The sequence below is a fragment of the Sitophilus oryzae genome, unplaced genomic scaffold (genome assembly GCF_002938485.1).
Source record: "Sitophilus oryzae breed Bouriz unplaced genomic scaffold, Soryzae_2.0 scaffold_1803_pilon_pilon, whole genome shotgun sequence".
Lineage (NCBI taxonomy): Eukaryota > Metazoa > Arthropoda > Insecta > Coleoptera > Curculionidae > Sitophilus > Sitophilus oryzae.
The window spans coordinates 1,576,836-1,597,426 of NW_022146506.1; the positions used below are offsets into that span (position 1 = coordinate 1,576,836).

General features: G+C 31.2%; 1 protein-coding gene across 11 annotated transcripts in view; it reads left to right on the forward strand.

Annotated features, from left to right (window-relative positions):
• The window catches only part of LOC115883077 (sterile alpha and TIR motif-containing protein 1), a 203,273-nt gene that overhangs the window by 180,168 nt on the left and 2,514 nt on the right, over positions 1-20,591 (forward strand). For 10 of the 11 annotated variants that reach the window (XM_030901357.1, XM_030901354.1, XM_030901355.1 and 7 more), the window contains 5 exons: positions 11,407-11,652; positions 14,943-16,249; positions 16,305-16,836; positions 16,895-17,061; positions 18,840-19,085. In XM_030901357.1, coding sequence (XP_030757217.1) covers positions 11,407-11,652; positions 14,943-16,249; positions 16,305-16,836; positions 16,895-17,061; positions 18,840-19,038 — 2,451 coding nt within the window. In that variant the 3' untranslated portion in view covers positions 19,039-19,085. Of the gene's footprint in view, positions 1-11,406; positions 11,653-14,942; positions 16,250-16,304; positions 16,837-16,894; positions 17,062-17,425; positions 17,737-18,839; positions 19,086-20,591 lie in introns of those variants that run through there. The other variant, XR_004050324.1, reaches the window with a different exon arrangement.

Sequence of the window (20,591 nt, forward strand, 5' to 3'; positions counted from 1 at the left end):
CTATTATGTTTTGTTCATGCCAAGAAGTGCTACTATTTTTCTAAATGGCACGTTAGTGGTATGTACGTCTGAGGGAGTACTACATGTTATCTTAATTACAAGACGAGGCGGAATATAATTATGATTATCTAAAACTTTAAAACTACTTGTTCAAAATTGTGTAGTATATTTCGACCCCAGAAACACTATGTGAGGTCTATGAGGTTTAAACATTTTATTTTGGCAATTTGAAATTTTTTGGATTTTTTTTTTAGTTTTTAGTTACAAAACATAATTTGTTGATAATATAGCAACATTGGTAGTAGATTAAATTTACAAGAAAGAAAACCCAGAAAAGATCTGGTGGTTCTCAAAATTTAAGAAAAAATCATTTTTTTTTATTTTCAAAGTAAAATAACTGGGTTATTTTGGACTTATTTGAAAATCGTTTCAGAGAAAATAATACCTCATTTATCGAGATCTTTACCAGTCCTGAAAATATTTTGAATTATTTAAGACTCACCCTGTATATGCTAAAAAGTGATATAAGTACATAATATCCATTTAGCTTTATAAAATTCATTTAATTTTCAAAAGTGTCTGTGAATGAAAACTAGTACATCCTATTTTTTTGTAATATCTGTAGTCATTTCACACTTAATATATTTTTATATGAAATATTGTCAAGTAGTTTGTATAAAAAAAGAGATAAATAAAAATTAATGAGCTATCAAGGTTGAATTGCGATTTAAAATTTCAAGATAAATAGAAGAGAAAAAATTTGAATATAAATGAAATTAAAATTCTTATTAAACTTTAATTTAACAGCAAGTTAGCACAAGTTATGAACAGTCACATTTCCTTATTTTGTAAACATCTACCTATTTGTTAATACAAACAGAATTTGTATACATATGTAAATATCCAAATTTAATGGAATCTGTGTATGTGTGACTGTCCTCTTTATTTACACATTAATTAAAGTCAGAAATACGACACCTTCTTGAGCTTTTAATTGTCTATGTTTTAAATGTTTATAACAAATAAACATCTTACTATTAAGAAGCATTATTAATCATACATTTTGAAAGTCTTGGAATAATAATTAGAAAGAGAATTTCAAAATTATAGCTTTGATAGTTTTTTGAGAAATTTTCACTAGAAATATTTATTCTACAACTAATAATTTTCCACCTTGGTCTCTAAATTTTTATTTCTAATTGTGGCACACCTGAAAAGGTGTGTTTGTTGTTGCGTTTTATGAGCTGACCTGAATAACTTTTGCGCAAAGGCCGCCACGACAGCGATCCTTCGGGTCAAGGTTCGACACTTAGCCAGGGGTGTAACAAAAATTAAAAAATGCATCTGAAATTGGCAGTTGCATAAGAGGGTAACATTAGCTATTATCATAATCAATAAACAGTATCATTTTTCTTTTTTTACGTCATTATTGCCAGGAAATAAGAGAAAATGATTTGCTTTTTTCAAAAATACTATTTTTTTTTGTAAATAAATTGAAAATTTATATGTTTTTACATCATCTAACGCCACTTCATACATTTTGTTACGAATTCAGTAAGTGCTATAACAGCAAAATAAAACACTAATTCATCACAATAACCCGAAACATTTTACTTTTGTACTCGACGCGGGTTTCGCTAACCATGTTACGAATCTAATCATCATCAGCAGATAGTTAACATTACTTTTCTACTATTTTATATTAGTTTTTTAATGTTTCTATAATTAGTGTTAATTTTTGACAAATTTTAGTCACTATTTACTAATCGACCTCGTAAAAATTACCATCGATTGTGATTCCCCAGCCGTCTTCGACGCCGTTTCTTTTTCGATCATACGGTATATGGTTAGTAAAACTTGATCAATATTTGGCATTGTCGGTGTTATCACAGTAAACTTTTCCACTTATTTTCGGAATTTATTTATGTTCGTCTGTTTTTTTCATTTTTAACTTTCTGTAAAATTACCTACGATAAAACGCCTACCATATCCACAATAATTATGGTGCTTTCTGATCAATCTCAGCTCACGCAAAGTTTTTCTCGGAATGTTCTATTCTTTTACAGCAGTAGCGTGCAACCAATATGTATAAGGGAATTTTTTATATACGACTATCAAAAAAATAATGAAATTCCAATTTGAAGTTAAAAAAATTGTTTAAAGTATATTTTTAAAATTGTTTAACACTTCAAATTTATTATAAAACATAATTATGAGTGTTAAATTAGTGCAAATATTTTTAGGGTAGTATATTTCGACCCCAGAAACACGATTATAATGTTTTTTTCGGTAAATTTCTTTTATGAAAATTTGGATTTTTTTTAATTTTTAGTTAAAAACCATAATTTCTTGATAATATGGCAACATAGTTACCAAATAAGTCCAAAATAACCAAGTTATTTTACTTTGAAAATTTCCAAAAAAAAGTGATTTTTTGCTCTCAAAATTTAGAGAACCACACTCGGAACCACTCGATCTTTTCTGAGTTTTCTTTCTTGTAAATTTAATCTACTAGCTGTGTTGCCATATTATCAAGAAATTATGTTTAGTAAAAACTAAAAAAAATCAAAAAAAATTTTCAAAAAATTCCAAATTTTCCAAAAAAATGTTTTTCTTGAAACGTCATAATTGTCTTTCTGGGCTCGAAATATACTACCCCCAGAAATATTTGCACCTATTTAAGACTCACCCTGTATATACATACTGGGTGTCCCAGAAATAAGTGCAAGTATTTTAAGGGCTGGTAGATCTCGATAAAAGAAACATATTTTATCTTTATCGCTTTTCAAATAAGTCCAAAAAACGGAGTTACTTTACTTTGAAAATTTCCCCCAAAAAATATTTTTTGCTAAAATTTTGAGAACCACTGGATCTTTTCTGGATTTTCTTTCTTGTAAATTTAATCTAATACCTATGTTGCCATATTATCAAGAAATTATGGTTTTTAACTAAAAACTAAAAAAAAATCAAAACATTTTTTCAAAAAATTTAGAATTTTCAACATTTTTTTTTCGCAAAAAAAACCTCATAGGCGTGTTTCTGGGGTTGAACTATACTACCAGTTAAAATACTTGCACTTATTTCTGGGACATCCTGTATAATATTTATTAGTACCTATTTTCTGCTTTTCAATAAATTATTCTAAAAAAAATCAAGATCTCTAGTGATACCGGTTTTTACAATAGATATTAAATTCAACAGTTTAAAAGACCGTCACATTTCAGAAAACCGGTTGTAAACCCCAAAAACATCCCTATTTCCCAGACGCTGTTTTCTATGAAAATCGATAAAAACTTGCTGCGCGGCTACAATGCCACTGACAACAGGCTAGTCGCCATTTTTCCACGCTATGAGACACCCCATTTTGCGTCTAATCAAAGATAGTTTGCCTTATTTAACCTTGATAAGGGGCCGTTATAATTATTTAACCACGGGATGTCGAAGCGTTCCCAGAAGGATGATGTACGATTGGATGAAATCTAGATTAGAGGTGACGGGTATTGATGTGCAACTGCTTTTATCAGATCTCTTTTATATTTCTTTCAATTACGTTGTAATTGCCGCTTAATTATTTTTATGCTTTCTTTTTCTATATAATTTGACGCTTTTTCTACACTTGTAAAGATGTATAAATAAATATAAGCCTCATTTAAAAAGCACAATAAGTTAATTCACTAAAAACCTTTGTCGGTAAGAAAACTTTGATAATTATGTATTACATCTATAAAACTAGATAATATAAATTATATTTGCAAGCAATTTACCGTGTCTTAGTTACGCTAACAAATTAAAGAGTTGGCACATGTTCTAAAACGTTAATTCACGCACTATAGTTAAACTTTTTCATTGTTGTTATGTTATCGTCACCTTTTTGATGACATTTAGAAAAATAATAAGCTTATTATTTTTATTAAGTTTCCTAGCTGTAATAAATAGATATGATAAGTACCTTACGGTCGAAAATAAAATGGCGTCAGAGACGGCTGGGAAATGACAATCGATTATAATTTTGGCGAGATTAAGCCCTAGACGTCGTTTACTTGACCCGGAGTGTTATGCCTAATTTTAGTAAATGATATCTAGAGATTGACCTCGCCAAAATTATTATCGATTGTCATTTCCCAGCCGTGTCTGACGCCGTTTTTTTTCGATCAGCAAATTGCTTTATTAGTTGTTGCCATATACGTCTATTCTAGATTATGTTTATTATGAATTACTTCTAGTATTTTAATGCATTTTAAAGATTTATGGTTCGTTAAGTCTGATACAAAAAATTTCAACAATGTTTTAATAAATTGTAAACACAAATTATTTTACGGGATTTTAAGTTAATTTATAATTTAATCTTTTTCTTAATAAGTATCGATTATGAGCTTATAGAAAATATCTTTGAACGGAGTATTTTTAGTATTAACGATTTATTCTATTATGATTACTGGAGGAAGTAACTGTATTTTTTTAAACGTAATCTTTTAAATATATCACTAATTCTTATATGGGGGGTGAATATAGGATAATAGTTTATATAGGGTCTCCCAATATTTCGTTGACATAGAACTACTAAGTATTTTTGGAATCGAAATCAGTTAATTAGATACAATTTCCCTCTATACAAAAGTTGTCCGTTAGAGGGCTAACAGACAAAATTAAATCCAATTTTAATTAGTTAAATGTTTACGAATAGTAAAAAAAGTTCTTTGTGACACTGGCATAAAATTATCCACATTTTCGCCAACTACAGATTATATTATCGCTTGAGATTCGGAAAAATATATCGAAAACTATACAAGGTGGCCAGTTTTATAACAATATGGAAATACTAAAAGGACCTTTATAAGAAAAATAAATTAGTTGTTAAAGTTGCAAAACATTTCTGCTAGAATTTATGTAGGGGTGAGGGTAAGGGTTTCACCCTTCTCTTACCCGTTTACCTCTCTGTTTTTTTGTGAAAGTAAATTTTAAAGCCCCTATTTATACAGAGAATACTGCAAATATCCTTTAAAGAGGAATATTGGTTCTTAAGATATCTTAAAAATGTGTATATTTTTTTTTTAAATTTGATGCCCTCTAACGGATAAACAAAGCACTTTTGTATAGAGTATTGAGGTAAATTGTGTTTGATTAACTTACATTGATTCCAAAAATACTGTTCTATGTCCACGGAATATTGGAACACCCATATTTAATATTGATGAGATGATTGATTAATAATGATGAGATTTTGTTATAATTTTCATAAAATAATAGAACAAACAAAATTATTTTTAGTTTTTAGATCAGTATTTTTTTTTATTTGTTCTTTGTATTTATTTTTATTTCAATTTTCTTGTTAACGGAGTAGTTCATATTTATTTGGAATCTATAATGCCTATTAGCATACAGTACAAACCAAGATACTCATACAATGACAATATTTCTCATATTACTGTTTATCTCCATCAGAATATTTAACGTTTGTTTAGGTTTCAAAACCTACTTTTTATTTGCTTTTTTAAGATTTCGCAATTTTACGAATCATACAATTTCATGAGGAAGATATTATTGCCCCATTAATTTTCCAACTTAAACAATAACAAAAAACGGGTTTTTCTATTAACTACTCGTTTACAAATAGATTTGCAATTTAACAGTTGTTAAAAACAAATAATCTGCTTCAGGCTTAAACATGTATCCGCAATTAATCTACGCCTACGTTAGGTACATAACAACTAGGAGAACTAAATAAAAACATCAACTCAATGAGATCGATAGTTGTTGTTAACATAATAATATACCTTTATATATGACTGAAATGGATTAAGAAATGTGACATTACCACCCACAAGAATACCTAGTTTAAATGCGCAATTTTTAAATTAATAAATCACAAATATTTTCAGTGTTTCTATGAGATGGTTACTATGACGATTATGACTTTGATTTTATGTCGTCATATAAAACACGCTTGATCATATTGTATTATTGATTGTTAGGTGCTTTAATTCACTTAAAGATGTTAAGGGCTGATTTAAATGGAGCGGAGCGTCCGCGCGGATCGCCCGTTGGTTGAAGCAGTACCATGAGTTTATATGAATAATAAATAGTTTCACATGGGCGCGGATGATCCGGATGATTTCGTGCGACGGCCATCCATTGATACCTTGCTTCGACGGATCATTCGGACGTGCTGTATGATTAAAAACGTTGTTTCACATGCGCAGATTGACACCATAGGTCCTCCGTCAGCTCTCTAGTACGTTATATTTTCGGGTCGCTCTCAGGGTAAAGCGGGTGTGTAGCCGAAGGAAATATAATTTCAGAAATCTGCCTAAGGCTTAGCCCGATCCTGTCGTGTTAAATTACACCCAAAATTTCAAACACACGTGCTTTGATTAAGGTTTGCAGAGCTTCAGCATTTGCCATAAAATAGCGAGCAATTTGTTACAAGACCATACAAATTATATATCACTGTAATCACAAAACTTCAATCTATTTCCGTATTGTAACGGAATTTTAAATTATGTCTTTATTTTTGAGAAAATTTAGTCCAAACATAACGAACATCTAGTTGATGTTTGACCATCAAAATTTTAAAAGTAAAGAAGTTGTCTAAAAATGTGCTACAATACAGATATAGTATAATCCTTTAGCTTTAATTTTTTTCTTCATTTCGTCACCCTAGAATAAGATTGTTCTATAGACCATTTCGATGAATCTGAGAAAACAAAGTTTAAACTGGATATCCGTGAACACTATAGAGGGTGATTCAGGTTATACTAGAATAACTTCAGGTAGGTATCGAAGAACTAACCGAAATAATGATAGTTTGTATTATAAACCATACTCCAAAAACGCTTCCGCTTGGAGTAAAATGGCGCTAAAATTTGAATTATTTTTCGGTTTTTATTTTATTACTCGTAAGCCAGAGGATCTAAATACGCAAATGTTTTGTTAAATGCTAAGGGCAACGTGGCCGATATGTGTGAAAAAAATTGGATTAATTGCTATACAGGGTGTTGTTTTTGTGAGTGTCAACTGCACGGAACCTTGTAGAACTTTTTTGTGGCACGCCACTGGATAATTTTGTATTTTTTTCTGATACCTTCCGTCTTTTTACTAACTTTTCTTGTTCTTAAATTTTTTTGATATGTCGCTTAGTTTTCCAGATATTCCACAAAATTCCGAACATAGCTCAGCTGCGTTCGAAAAATGTTACTTAATTAGCAGCATGCCTTGGAGAACTTAATTCAAATTTTGGCACCATTTTACTCCAAGCGGAAGCGTTTTTAGAGTATGGTTTATAATACAAACTATCATTATTTCGGTTAGTTCTATCGATACCTGAAGTTATTCTAGTAAAATCTGAATCACCCTGTATACCAAAATGGTTCTATTAAACATATAAATTGAAGGTAATATAAAAACCTATCAAACATATGTATTTATTTTACTTTTAGAAACTTTATTTAAAGGATATTAGTGATTTTAGATTTGGATATAGAACAAGTGTGTCTATTAGCTGTGCATTGAGCCGATTTTAGGGATATAGTACAAAATAAGGGGATATAGAATAATATAATACTCATTTTAAGCTGATTTAATTGTATTTCAAAATATTATTTCACACAAAATAACTGAAGTGGAGACATTCAGACATTAACTGAAAACAACATAAAAAAATAAAAACCTAAAATACAATAGTAGTAATTATTCGTCTGCATTGTTTATTAAAAACTATCATTTTTTTTCGCCTCCTTGTTTAGTATGTATAGTGTTAGAATAACTTAATCAGATTTCAAATCTGATTTTTAACTTTCATTGGATTATTTAAATGTTTTTTTAGCTATCTCTAGTATTGATAGTATTAGAGAACAATTGAGCAGTCAATTGAGTTGAAGCAGCTGGTTTCACAAAATTCCAAAGTGTGAAATATTCGAATTTGCTAACAAATCAGGCAATCAGTGGTTTTCAAACGAACGATTGAGCAGTCAATTGAGTTGAAGCAGCTGGTTTCACGAAATTCCAAAGTGTGAAACAGTCGAATCTGCTAACAAATCAGGCAATCAGTGCTATGCAAACGAACGATTGAACAGTCAAATGATTTGAAGCAGCTAGTTTGACGAAATTCCAAAGTGTGAAACATTCGAATTTGCTAACAAATCAGGCAATCAGTGCTTTTCAAACGAACCGATTTGCCACCTATTTGACAAACGAACGTTTAGTGGTGCAATTTCACCCGCTTAAAACAAAAGCCTTAAATTTAAATAAAAACAGATAGTACATACATTGTATGTTAGAGAGAAAGAGATCGAGAATAAATGGATATAGACGATGTGAGTAAACGATTTGTGTAAAAATACCTAGCTAGTTTTCCATAAAACGTTAAATGCCGAACGCTTATTTTGCTACTTTTGGACTTAGGATATAACCCGTAAACATTTGTATTTTTCTTCATTAATAATTTTAAAATTAAATTAAATAAAGAAAATTAAAATTAAGGTAAGTTAAGGTAATAAACAGTATGGAAATGTATTAAAAAACATATAATTTTTCGATAACATAGTTTTTAAAAATTCACTCAAACACGAGCAAAATTTTTGGAATAGGCGACTATATGTGAGTAATGCTGTATATTTATAATTCGAAAAAGAAAACACGTGCGTAAATCATAAGTAAATTTATTAATAACCAAATGGGCATTGAAAACAATTACCCATTACTTGATAAAGTATTACTATTAATCTTACAATGAGTCAAATTTATATGAACGATTACAATAGAAGCAATTTTCAAGCGAAACCACAAAATTATAAAAACTTCCTGATACAGTCACTTCATTCGCAGTGATGTTAATAATTTAATGAAAAAGCAATCCCCACAAAACACAGAAAATAGTATTACATTTGAAGTTGAAAAGACCTATTCTTAATTTTTTGACGCGATATTGGTTCAACGTAAAGTGAGTGGCAGTGAGCCAAAACGCGACAAATATCTGAATTCTCAGAGAACATGTTAGTTCGAATCGAGACGTACGATTATATGTATTAACGCTAAACGCTTTTTTTCAAAATTTATTGCGAATTTCGGTCTAAAAATTATTTCGCGCGCTTATGTCGTCCGACGTGAAAATGTCAGCCCCCTGGCCCGTCAAAAAGGGGGCCTTTAAAAGTGTGGATTTCGACGAAGAAGCTACGCCGGTTCTGGTTTCCAACATAAATACGCCTCCGAAGCTGAAAATCACTTATCCTCCGCAAAAAGTAGGAAGCTTTATATTTAATATTCCAATTTGTGTGTTGAATGAATGCGCTGACTGATTGGTAAAGTGTTTTGTTGCAATCTTTTAAAGAACGATATTACAATTATAAATTGAAAAGGGATGATTTTGACAGACGACAACCAAAAATTGACAGTAATAACAATTTACTTTTGAATCAAAATGACAGACAACAACCATCAAAGTTTTAATATTTTTTCGTAGGCAGTGGTGGATCCACGAGGGGGGATTCGGGGGCTCATGCCCTCCCCCCTAAGTTTAGCCATCTAATACGATATTATTAATTTATTATGTCAGAAACGACCCCGGAGTATGTACTTTGGAGTAAAGTTTTGTATCTAGAAACAACAAAACTTTGAGTAAATTCTGTATCTCTATAAAATATTAAGAATGTTCTGGTAAAATTGTTTAAAAATGGCCACTTAGTCAGTTTTTAATAATAAATATTTGAAACGGGCAAAAGGCCAACGAGTTTTTATTTTTTTTAGTCATTTTAAAAGCTAATCGAAAGCCAAGGACCAAAGCAATAACAACTCATGTTAAATAACTTTTAAGTCAATCTTTCAGTTAGTTGAAAGAAAATTGCTAGATTCATTCATTGGTTCATTCGTTCATTTAGTAGTGTGTTGCAATAATAATTGATAATAATTTAAATAAATTTTAAATATAATTGAACTACAATGTCACTTGGGATTGGAGTCATAGTTCAAAGGTATGATCCGATGAAATCTAACTTTTGTAGAGTTTTTATAAGTGTTTACAAGGGAAATATAAATATACAGTAAATACAGGATTGTTATAAGAAGTACCTTTTTAATTACCTACTTGTTACACTTGAGTTAATATGTACTTTAAATACTATACAGTGAGTGTCTTAAATAAGTGCAATCATTTTTAGGGGTGTTAATTTAATTATTTTTTTAAGTAATCGTTTTTAGGGATAGTCCCAGAAACACCCCTATGAGTTTTTCGCGATTTTTTTTCCAAATGTGGATTTTTTTAAAAAAACTTTGGGATTTTTTTTTAATTTTTATTTAAAAAACATAATTATTTTGATAATACGGCAACATAGGTAGTAGATTAAATTTTCAAGAAAGAAAATCCAGAAAAGATCCAGTGGTTCTCAAAATTTAAGCAAAAAATATTTTTTTTAAATTTTCAAAGTAAAATAACTCGGTTATTTTGGACTAATTTGAAAAACTTTAAAGAGAAAATATATTCCTTATAAGAAACTTTTTGGAATTTATGTAATTTACATTCCAAATATCTCGGGAACCATTTTAGTGCGATTTTATATTAATACTACGTAGCGATTTTTACCAAGAGACCTTTGTTGCATAAAAAAGTCGTAAATGTATATTTTTTTACTCAGTAGTTTTACATGGTAGGGAGGAAAAGTTAATATTTTTCAAATCAGTTAAAAATATGTATGTGGCGCCCTCTACAAGTAGGAGGCATATTGACATCAAAATCAAATTTCTCATCCGACTTCCGGACACCAATTTTTATCCAAATATTGACGTTACTTCAAAAATTATTTTAAAAAAATCGAAATAAAAATAAAACTTCTACGCCCTGTATCTCCGAAACTTAAGAATTTTCGGACATATATTTATGCGAACTTTTTTACTTATTTTTATCTGCAGAATATGCTGCCGAAGTTTCCGGAATACAGTTCGGACCACCCTGTATATTGCTTCCTAAAATTTTAACGGCGCTGTCGTACTTGTATAAGTTGCTATTTTTATTTTTGCTTTTTCAAATGAAATGATTTGCTTGAACAGGAGAGACTATCATAGAGGCTACCGGTAAACCCATCACATAAAATCCAAATTCGTTTTTACAAATGCAATTTTTTTATTTGCCATGGTATAACACATCCAATTGAAAACACTCTTTTAAATTAAACGTAATTCGTATACGACATAAATAACAAAAATGACATGGATATGATCCATAACGCAACCCGTCGCAACACATACCGTAAATAATTTAAAAGAAATTAAATTGGTCAGAGATAACCTTTAAACATCGCCATTGAACTTTCCAAGTATTATACAAGTAATTAATTTACATCCAACAACAGTCAATATGAAATTCATTTCGACCAACATGGTTTGAAAATATTCACGAAATGTTTTTGTTCGTTGCAGGAGGCGCGCAGCTTGAAGACGGGTGACGTGAGCCAACAGGAATCGAAGAATTTGGCCCACACGAACCTAAAACTCACCACGGACAAATTCAGCACGGAAAAATCGGCCACCGAATCTCAACAACAATCGCAAACCATAACAGCTAGCGGAATCTACAATCAGGAACAGCACAGCAGAAGCAGTAGTACTGCGGTATATTCAACATCGTCGAAAGGGATTAGCACATCATCCAAAATGCTTACACAGGTAAATCAACGTTTTCGACCATCCCCCATCCCGTCACCAAAAAAAAACACCCAAGAAACGTATACATTAAATGTCACTTGCGTATATCCAACTAATAAATCTTAGATTTTCTAAAATCTATTTCCGTATTCTTCGTGAAGGTCTTCTCTAGTAATAAATCATCTTAAAACAGGGCTTATAATAAAATATTCATATTTTTGGTTATAAATCCGATATACGTCGTAAATTAATATTTACACTGCCATGTGTTAAAAATAATTTGGTTAATTTGTATTATCATAACCAATCATAAAAAATGATTAGTCTGAAATACGCTTATTGAAAAACAGACTTAAATTACAACTAAAATACATCGATAAGAAAGACTTACCAGCGATTTCCAAATAATTTAAAAAACCAAGAGAACACAACACTGCTTTCTTCTCACTGATATTTTGTTAACTGGTTTAATAACCTATAAAGGCCTATATCAATAATATACCTGAAATTTATTTTTAGATCGCAAAAAAGTATTTGGATCCTATTTTATTTCTTCTTAAATATGACTCACCGAGGGTATTTGTTTTCAGTTTTTATTATTTTTGACAAATCAAAACAAATTAAATCAATTTTAACCAGTTAAATAATATGTAGAATTATATAGATTTGTTACCATCATTCGAAGCTTATACTATAATCGATGTGTATGTCAATATAAATACTCATAATATTATACAGGGTGTTTCAAAACAAATGCGAAAAACTTTAGGGGGTGATTCCTTGTTCAAAATAAAGGGTAGTTTGCTTCATAAACGTTGGGTCAAAAGTCAACCATTAGGGAGATATCGCGGTACAAAGATGGCGGAAAAATAATGTTTCTATTTTTTATCTTGAAAACAAAAAGAGATACTAATGAAATTTTATTGAAGCATTACTGTTATGAAAACATACTTTCTGGTAATTTTTTCACTTTTTTAAAATGAGTGGAAGGGGTTGAAATATACTACCCCTATCATTCTTGTTAACGAAATTTAAAGAAAAATCTTATCAAACACATGCAAAAAAATTTATTTGGATAGTTTAGTTTGTTTAGAAACTTTTTTATCTCTTGTGTTTTTTTGATAAAACTCACCGATTTGAAATTAAAAAATAAAATGTAAAGCATTACATGTCAGGACAAAAAACATTTTTAGATTAAGAATCTAGTGATAATAACGATAATAATAATCATCTAGATAATAACGTATTGCAGTAGAGTAATGTCAAATAAAATAATATTAGGAACATCCTAAAAGTAACAGCGGCCGACTAGATTTTTTCCTAAAAAATTACAGCAGCCCACTAGATTCTTTATCAGAAAATGTTTTTGTCCTGGCGTGTAATGCTTTACATTTTATTTTTAATTTCAAATCGGTGAGTTTTATCAAAAAATACAAGAGATAAAAAAGTTTCTAAACAAACTAAACTATCCAAATTAATTTTTTTTTGCATGTGTTTGATAAGATTTTTCTTTAAATTTCGTTAACAAGAATGATAGGGGTAGTTTATTTCAACCCCTTCCACTCATTTTAAAAACGTGAAAAAATTACCAGAAAGTGTGTTTTCATAACAGTAATGCTTCCATAAAATTTTATTAGTCTATCTCTTTTTGTTTTCAAGATAAAAAATAAAAACATTATTTTTCCGCCATTTATGTACCGCGATATCTCCCTAATGGTTGACTTTTGACCCAACGTTTATGAAGCAAACTACCCTTTATTTTGAACAAGGAATCACCCCCTGAAGTTTTTCGCATTTGTTTTGAAACACCCTGTATATACGATAAAAAAAGATCGAAAAAAAAACGGCGTCAGCGATGGCTATGAAATGAAGATCGCTGTCATTTTATATGTAAAATTATATGGGGAATGTCATCGATGTTCATTTCCAAGCCAACTATATGCAATTTTTTTCGATCATACGGTATTAGCTAATATTATATTAGCTATAGCACAGTTTATTTATTTTAATTTAATCTTTAGTTAATATTCGGTGCTCATAGTAATTATACGATGATGCGTCGATTAGATGCGACAATGCGTAGATACAATGCGTTATGCCGCAGTTCAGCGGGAAGTCGTTTTTTGGACGAACCATCAAAAGAAATATTAGGAACACAATGGACAAATTTTCAAACGAACTAACGAATCACATTGACGAACCGCATTACCGCATAATGAATATGGGATGACGAACCACATCAACGCATCAAATCAGCGCATCAGCGCATAGTGAAATGGCTTGCTTAAATAAAGAACTATGAAAAAATATCAATTTAAAAATTGTTCTTTTTAAAAAATAAAGAATTTTTCCTATACATTTTTTCGATTTGGTAAACCAAAATTACAATATTATCGACATTTTTTGGGAATTAATAAATCTTGGCACAGCCGGTATTTTTTTTACTTTATTCGATAGAAAATGCCACTGAATAGAATGACATGTCATATGTCAACTTTTGACATTTTCGTATATGGTTGATTTGAAATTGTAACATGCGGTTCATAACGACAATTTGACTAGAAAAAACAAGTGTGTGGTACCAAATTATTCGTAAAAAATGCCACCCTCGTTCCATTTGAAAAAATTAAGTTATGATTAAAAATATGATTTGGAAAGCTTCTCACTGGCTAGGACATGACATTAAAAACTAAAAACAGCAGACGATCAAATCTATTTTTCCAAGAGTCCTTGATTAAAAATTAGTATTTTTAACACAGGCATATGGCACTCTAGATTGAAATTTAAAATACGGTTTTTTTCTATGCGAAAATGTCAAAAGTTGACATATGACATATTCTATTCAAAGTATCATTTTCTATCGAAGAAAGTAAAAAAAAAATACCGAGGGAGCCATTTAAAAATCAAAAGTTGTAGTCATTTCCGGTAAAACAGGAAGTGGCCGAAAATAATAGATAAGAATACGTCAATCAATCCTAATAAGTCATATACTAACATACCAAATCTCGTTTTTACATCTGAAAAAATAAAAAAGTTATAGGGATGAGCCACACTTTTGAGACACACCCGGTATATAAATATTATCTACAAAAAGAGTACTTTTCTTCTTCATTATAATTTATCTTCGGGAAATAAGTTTATAGCCTATCAACTATATTATGTGTTAAATATTATTAATTAAAAAATAGGGGTACGTTTTTGTTCTTTTTTTAAGAGGACATTATTTTATTCTAAAAGAATTAACTAAAGTTTGAAATAATTAAATTTCGTAATTTATTTCAATAAATTTTAATATTTATATTTTTTTCTAGTTTCACGAACTTATGAACGGAAATCCCGAAGACGAAATTTTATACACACCATTAGACGATCTGGAACAACTTTCCGCTGGCTCAAATTATGCAGACGTAGAAAGGGCTATTCACAAATACACAACTTATCTTGATAAATCAGTTAAATGTATCCAAGAAGCTACCAGCAATCCTAAGGCACCTCAAATATTGGACAAAATGAACGATGTGATTAAAACTGCGTGGGCAGTACCCACTTACGGTCACGAATTAGGGTACACTTTGTGTAACGCTTTAAGAAAATGCGGAGGATTAGATTTGCTTTTAAACAACTGCACCAATACAAATAACGATTTACAGTTTCACAGCGCTAAGCTGTTGGAACAATGCTTAACCACAGAAAATAGAGATTATGTTGTAGAACATGGACTTGACAAAGTTGTTAAAGTAGCTTGCGTTTGCATTAAAAACACCAACTCTGTTGATCATTCTAGAGTAGGTACTGGTATTTTGGAACATCTGTTCAAACACAGCGAAGAAACTTGCAGTGACGTAGTAAAGCTCGGTGGTTTAGATGCCCTCTTGTTCGAAATCAGAAAGAAAGATGTGGAGACATTACGACACTGCGCTGGTGCCTTAGCCAACTTAAGCCTTTATGGTGGCGCTGAAAACCAAGAGACTATGATCGAACGAAACGTACAGATGTGGCTGTTTCCCTTAGCCTTTCACACTGACGATAACATTAAATATTACGCTTGCCTTGCCATTACCGTACTGGTAGCTAATGCCGAAATAGAAGCCGTAGTTATTCAATCTGGTACTTTAGATTTAGTAGAACCCTTCGTTACCATTCACAATCCTTCTCAGTTCGCAAAATCAAATTTAGCACACGCTCACGGACAAAGTAAAACGTGGTTGAAGCGATTAGTACCAGTATTGAGCTCAAAACGCGAAGAAGCGCGGAACTTGGCAGCTTTTCACTTCTGCATGGAAGCAGGAATAAAAAGACAGCAGGGCAACACAAACATTTTTCAAGAAATCGGCGCTGTCGAAGCCCTGAAAAAAGTTGCCAGTTGTCCTAATGCTGTAGCATCGAAATATGCAGCTCAAGCTTTAAGACTAATCGGGGAAGAAGTTCCCCATAAACTCAGCCAACAAGTGCCCCTCTGGTCCTCTGAAGACGTTGAACAGTGGGTTAGACAAATTGGGTTTTCCGAAATAGTTCCGAGTTTTGTGGAAAGCCGAGTAGACGGTGATCTTTTGCTTCAACTGACGGAGGATAATTTAAAAGACGACATTGGTCTTACGAATGGGATCAAACGAAAAAGGTAACAATACAATTTCTTTTCTTCTTAAATATCTACTAATCTTGTATTTTTACAGATTCACAAGAGAACTACAAAAACTCAAAAGAATGGCAGACTATACGTCTAGAGATTCCGCAAACATAAACAACTTTTTACAATCCCTTGGACCAGAATTCTGTATATACACTTACAGTCTATTAAATGCCGGCATTGAAACTAAAGATGCTTTAAGAAACATCTCCGAAGATCAGTTGCTGAACGAATGTTCCATTTGCAATTCCATTCACAGGTACAGAATCATGGAAGGCATCAGACAGTTAGAAAATAGAATAGGCAGCGATCTCAACGAAGACAATCCTGACAAATCGTTAGACGTCTTCGTCAGCTACAGACGATCAAACGGATCACAATTAGCTAGTTTGCTCAAAGTCCATCTACAGCTAAGAGGCTTTAGCGTATTCATAGATGTTGAAAGGCTAGAAGCCGGAAAATTTGATAACAATTTGTTACAAAGTATTCAAAAAGCCAAGCACTTCTTATTAGTATTGACACCCAATGCTCTGGAGAGGTGCAAGGACGACCACGACAAGAAAGACTGGGTACACAGGGTAAGCATATTTAGAATGGTTTTCAAGTTTATTCGATGTTAAAGTTAATGTTTTACAGGAAATTGTAGCAGCTCTGTCAGCTAATTGTAATATCATCCCCATAATCGATAATTTCACATTCCCCGAACCTGACGATCTGCCAGAGGATATGAGACAAATCTGTCACTTTAATGCTGTAAGGTGGATTCATGACTATCAAGATGCATGTGTGGACAAACTTGAAAGGTATAATATATAATGTTGATAGTGTGATTCATTTTTTAATTTATATATGTGGTATATAAGATAATCTGAATAATTTTTATAGAGAAAAATTCTCTTAAACGAGCTTACACTCTCGGTGTATTCAGATTTTCTTAGTAATGAAGTGGGTTGCATAATTCTAACAATTTTTTAAGCAAAAATTCATAGATGCGTATTGTATTATACTAACAGCGCAATTATATAGTTTAAAGACGGAGTGTTGAATCTTTCCAATTATTTAATTTTTAACTTTAAAATGAGTTGTATTTACAGTGAACTATTCGAAATCGCATCGATTCAACACTCCCGATTTAGAGCCATTAGCTAAAAGCAAATAATTTTTCAGGTTTGTCACTGGAGCAGCAAACATCAGTGACTCTTCTTAACTATGTGCTAATTTTAAATGCTAGATATACATAGCAATCTAGTTATAGTAATGCATGTTTTTTTGAAGTATATCTAATGTGTGGGCGCTTTTTTGTTAGCACTAAACTATACAATGTAAACTTAAACTCTTTTATAAGGAGATTATATACACTGATACAATGTTAGATAAACATATAGATACATACATACTATGTAAATTACACAGTACTGTATTTGAAACCAAATATAAGCAATATTGTTTTAACATGCTGCACAAATACGCATCCTAAGGTGAGTAATATACATATAAAAATACCGTAAAATCGAAAAAAAACGAGTCATGTTGACTTGGAAATGACGATCGATGGCATACATTCCCCATATAATTTTACATATAACATGACAACGATCTTCATTTCCAAGGCATCTCTGACACCGTTTCTTTTTAGCATATGGTATTAATTATTAACAATTTTTATTAACATTATGTAGTACTAGTTAGAGATTAATTAAAAAAACATGTATTACTTTAAACTAATTATCTCAACTAAACATTGAATAAAAAGACTTAAAAAGGAGTATATTAACAAATTTAGGAAGACCATGATAAATATGGCTAACTTCAATTTAACTGCAATTCTTTTAAATTGTTAGAATATAATTTAGGGTTAATCTAATAATTTGCTGGTATTAAATATATCAATTAAAATTGATTGAAAAAAGATATATTTTTAATTCAAGTGAATAAATAAACCACAATATAATTATTTAATAACAAATTATATACATCCGCTACTAGAACAATCGAGTAAAACTCATAAAATTGATAGTCTTCATTATTTTGGGTCGCGACTGTTATACGCGATCTGGCGCTGCTATAGCGTTGCTAAGAACAACCGCAAACAAAAACAGAAATAATTTTCTATTGTCCATATCTCTTGTCAAAATCTTCAAAAATTATACAGGGTTGTTCACCACATACGACACGGAGTATTGTAGCTAAACGATGAGATTTTTACAAATTGTAAGTTTGGGGTTCGTTGAAGGACTATTAGAGATACAATTTAAAAATATTTTTACAAGATACAGAGTGTCCCAAATAAATAAAAAATATCAAAGTTGTATTTTTTTAAATGACATGTCAAATTTGACAAAAAAGTCAGACAAAAATAAAAAAAGGTGTTTAATCATAACTCAGTTTTTGTTGAGTAGTCAAAAAATATACTCCTTTGTCTATTTATTTAATACACCTACATAATACATCACAAGCTCCTTTTGTAAACTAATTTTTAGTCTGTGATGCTTTAATAGCTTTAAATGCACTTTAACAGCTTTAGTCAGGAATGAGCTTTAAAAAATTTGACTCGTTTGACTAAATATGGATTTTTTTCAAGGTTCATGCGCGGAGAGCTGAACACCAGAAGCAACGAAGGTAGTCTGATGAGAATGGGCCTGGGCAAAGGTGACCTAACGCCCGGAACTCCTTCTAATCCAGCATTAGTCAGACAGCCACCTAGCTACCAGAGGATGCACAGCAACGATTCGGGAAGCGGGAAAGGTTCAGATAAGGATATGAACGGACTTCGGGATTGACTAGATGGTCCCACAGTCTCGGTTAATACTCCCACGCCAATGCCTAGGTGAGTAGAGGTTTTATTGACGATACACCAATGCACAAAGATTGGGTTGCTTGATTGCTTACAGCTACAATTTCAGGCCGATTCTGAGGCTACACGCTACAACTGAGTTTTATGATAAAATATATCTAAATTTTATATTTTTTGAATTTAGAACATACAAAATAGTCTTCCCTATAACGCTATGGATTAAATAACCCATTCACTATAATGGATTAATAGATTATACTTAAATTAGATGATAAAAATCGGCGTCAAAGACGGCTGGGGAATGGCAATGATAATCATTTTGGCGAGGTCAATCTCTAGACGTCATTTACTAAAAATTTTCGACGTTTCCAGAAATAAATCGATTTCCAAAAGTATTTTTTCTCGAATTCTAAACTAGGTACTCCATTTTAAGATCATTTTTACTCAATATAAAAATAAATTACAACCTTCTTAAGGCCAACTGGTGCTAAGAGCCATTAAAAAATAACGAGTAGTATGTGCCAAGTAAATGGCATCTAGGGCTTGCCCTCGTCAAAATTATCATCGATTGTCATTTCCCAGCCGTCTTTGACGCCGTTTTTTTTTCGTTCGTCTGCTATTTTAAATAAACATAAAAAATGCTATCGCATTTAATACTTTTATTAAAAGTTCTTAAGTTTAAATTGAACAGATTTTTTGAAAAATTATTGATATTTTGATAAAATTGTATAGGCTTTATTGATATTTCGACATGAAGTTTACTTTTCACCGTGATTCGGCAATCCAATCCAATATTTCACTCAATTCACTTCTTTAGTAGACTAGTAGATAAAAAATCTTAAGCTGGCGAAAATATACAGGGCGAGTCTTAAACAACTACAAATATTTTTAGAGGTAGTATATTTCGACCCCAGAAACACGACTATGAGGTTTTTTTCGCCAAAAAAAATTGAAAATTTGTTTTTTTTAGTTTTTAGTTAAAAACATAATTTCTTGATAATATGGCAATATAGGTTAAATTAGGTAGATTAAATTTACAAGAAAGAAAACCCAGGAAAGATCCAGTGGTACTCAAAATTTAAGCAAAATAGTATATTTTTTATTAGGAGTAAAAATGACTTTTTTGTGGCGAGGCTGTGTACGTTTGTCTTGGCTTGGACATACAGCCGAGGCACAAAAAGTCATTTTTACTCCGAATAGAACATGCTATTTTTTTCAAACGCCACAAATAAGTTTTTAAACAATTTCAAACGTTCCAAATAATATAAAAGGATCTAAAAGTCATACCTTGTATGTAATTATTTATCGAGAAACTACGGTTACGCTCGTTGAATTTGACACTTTATGTCAGTTTAATAATTTATATTTTATCTACAACCGTTTAGTTATAACGTTTTTACATCAGTATTTTTTAGTACTTCAGTTAAAGTACGTCTGTCCGTTCTGTAGCTACGGGGTATCCGTGAGAGGGGAAACTATATTCTCTCCATGTTTTTCGTAAAAAATTAGACGACTTGTCCCATCAATAAAAATTCGACA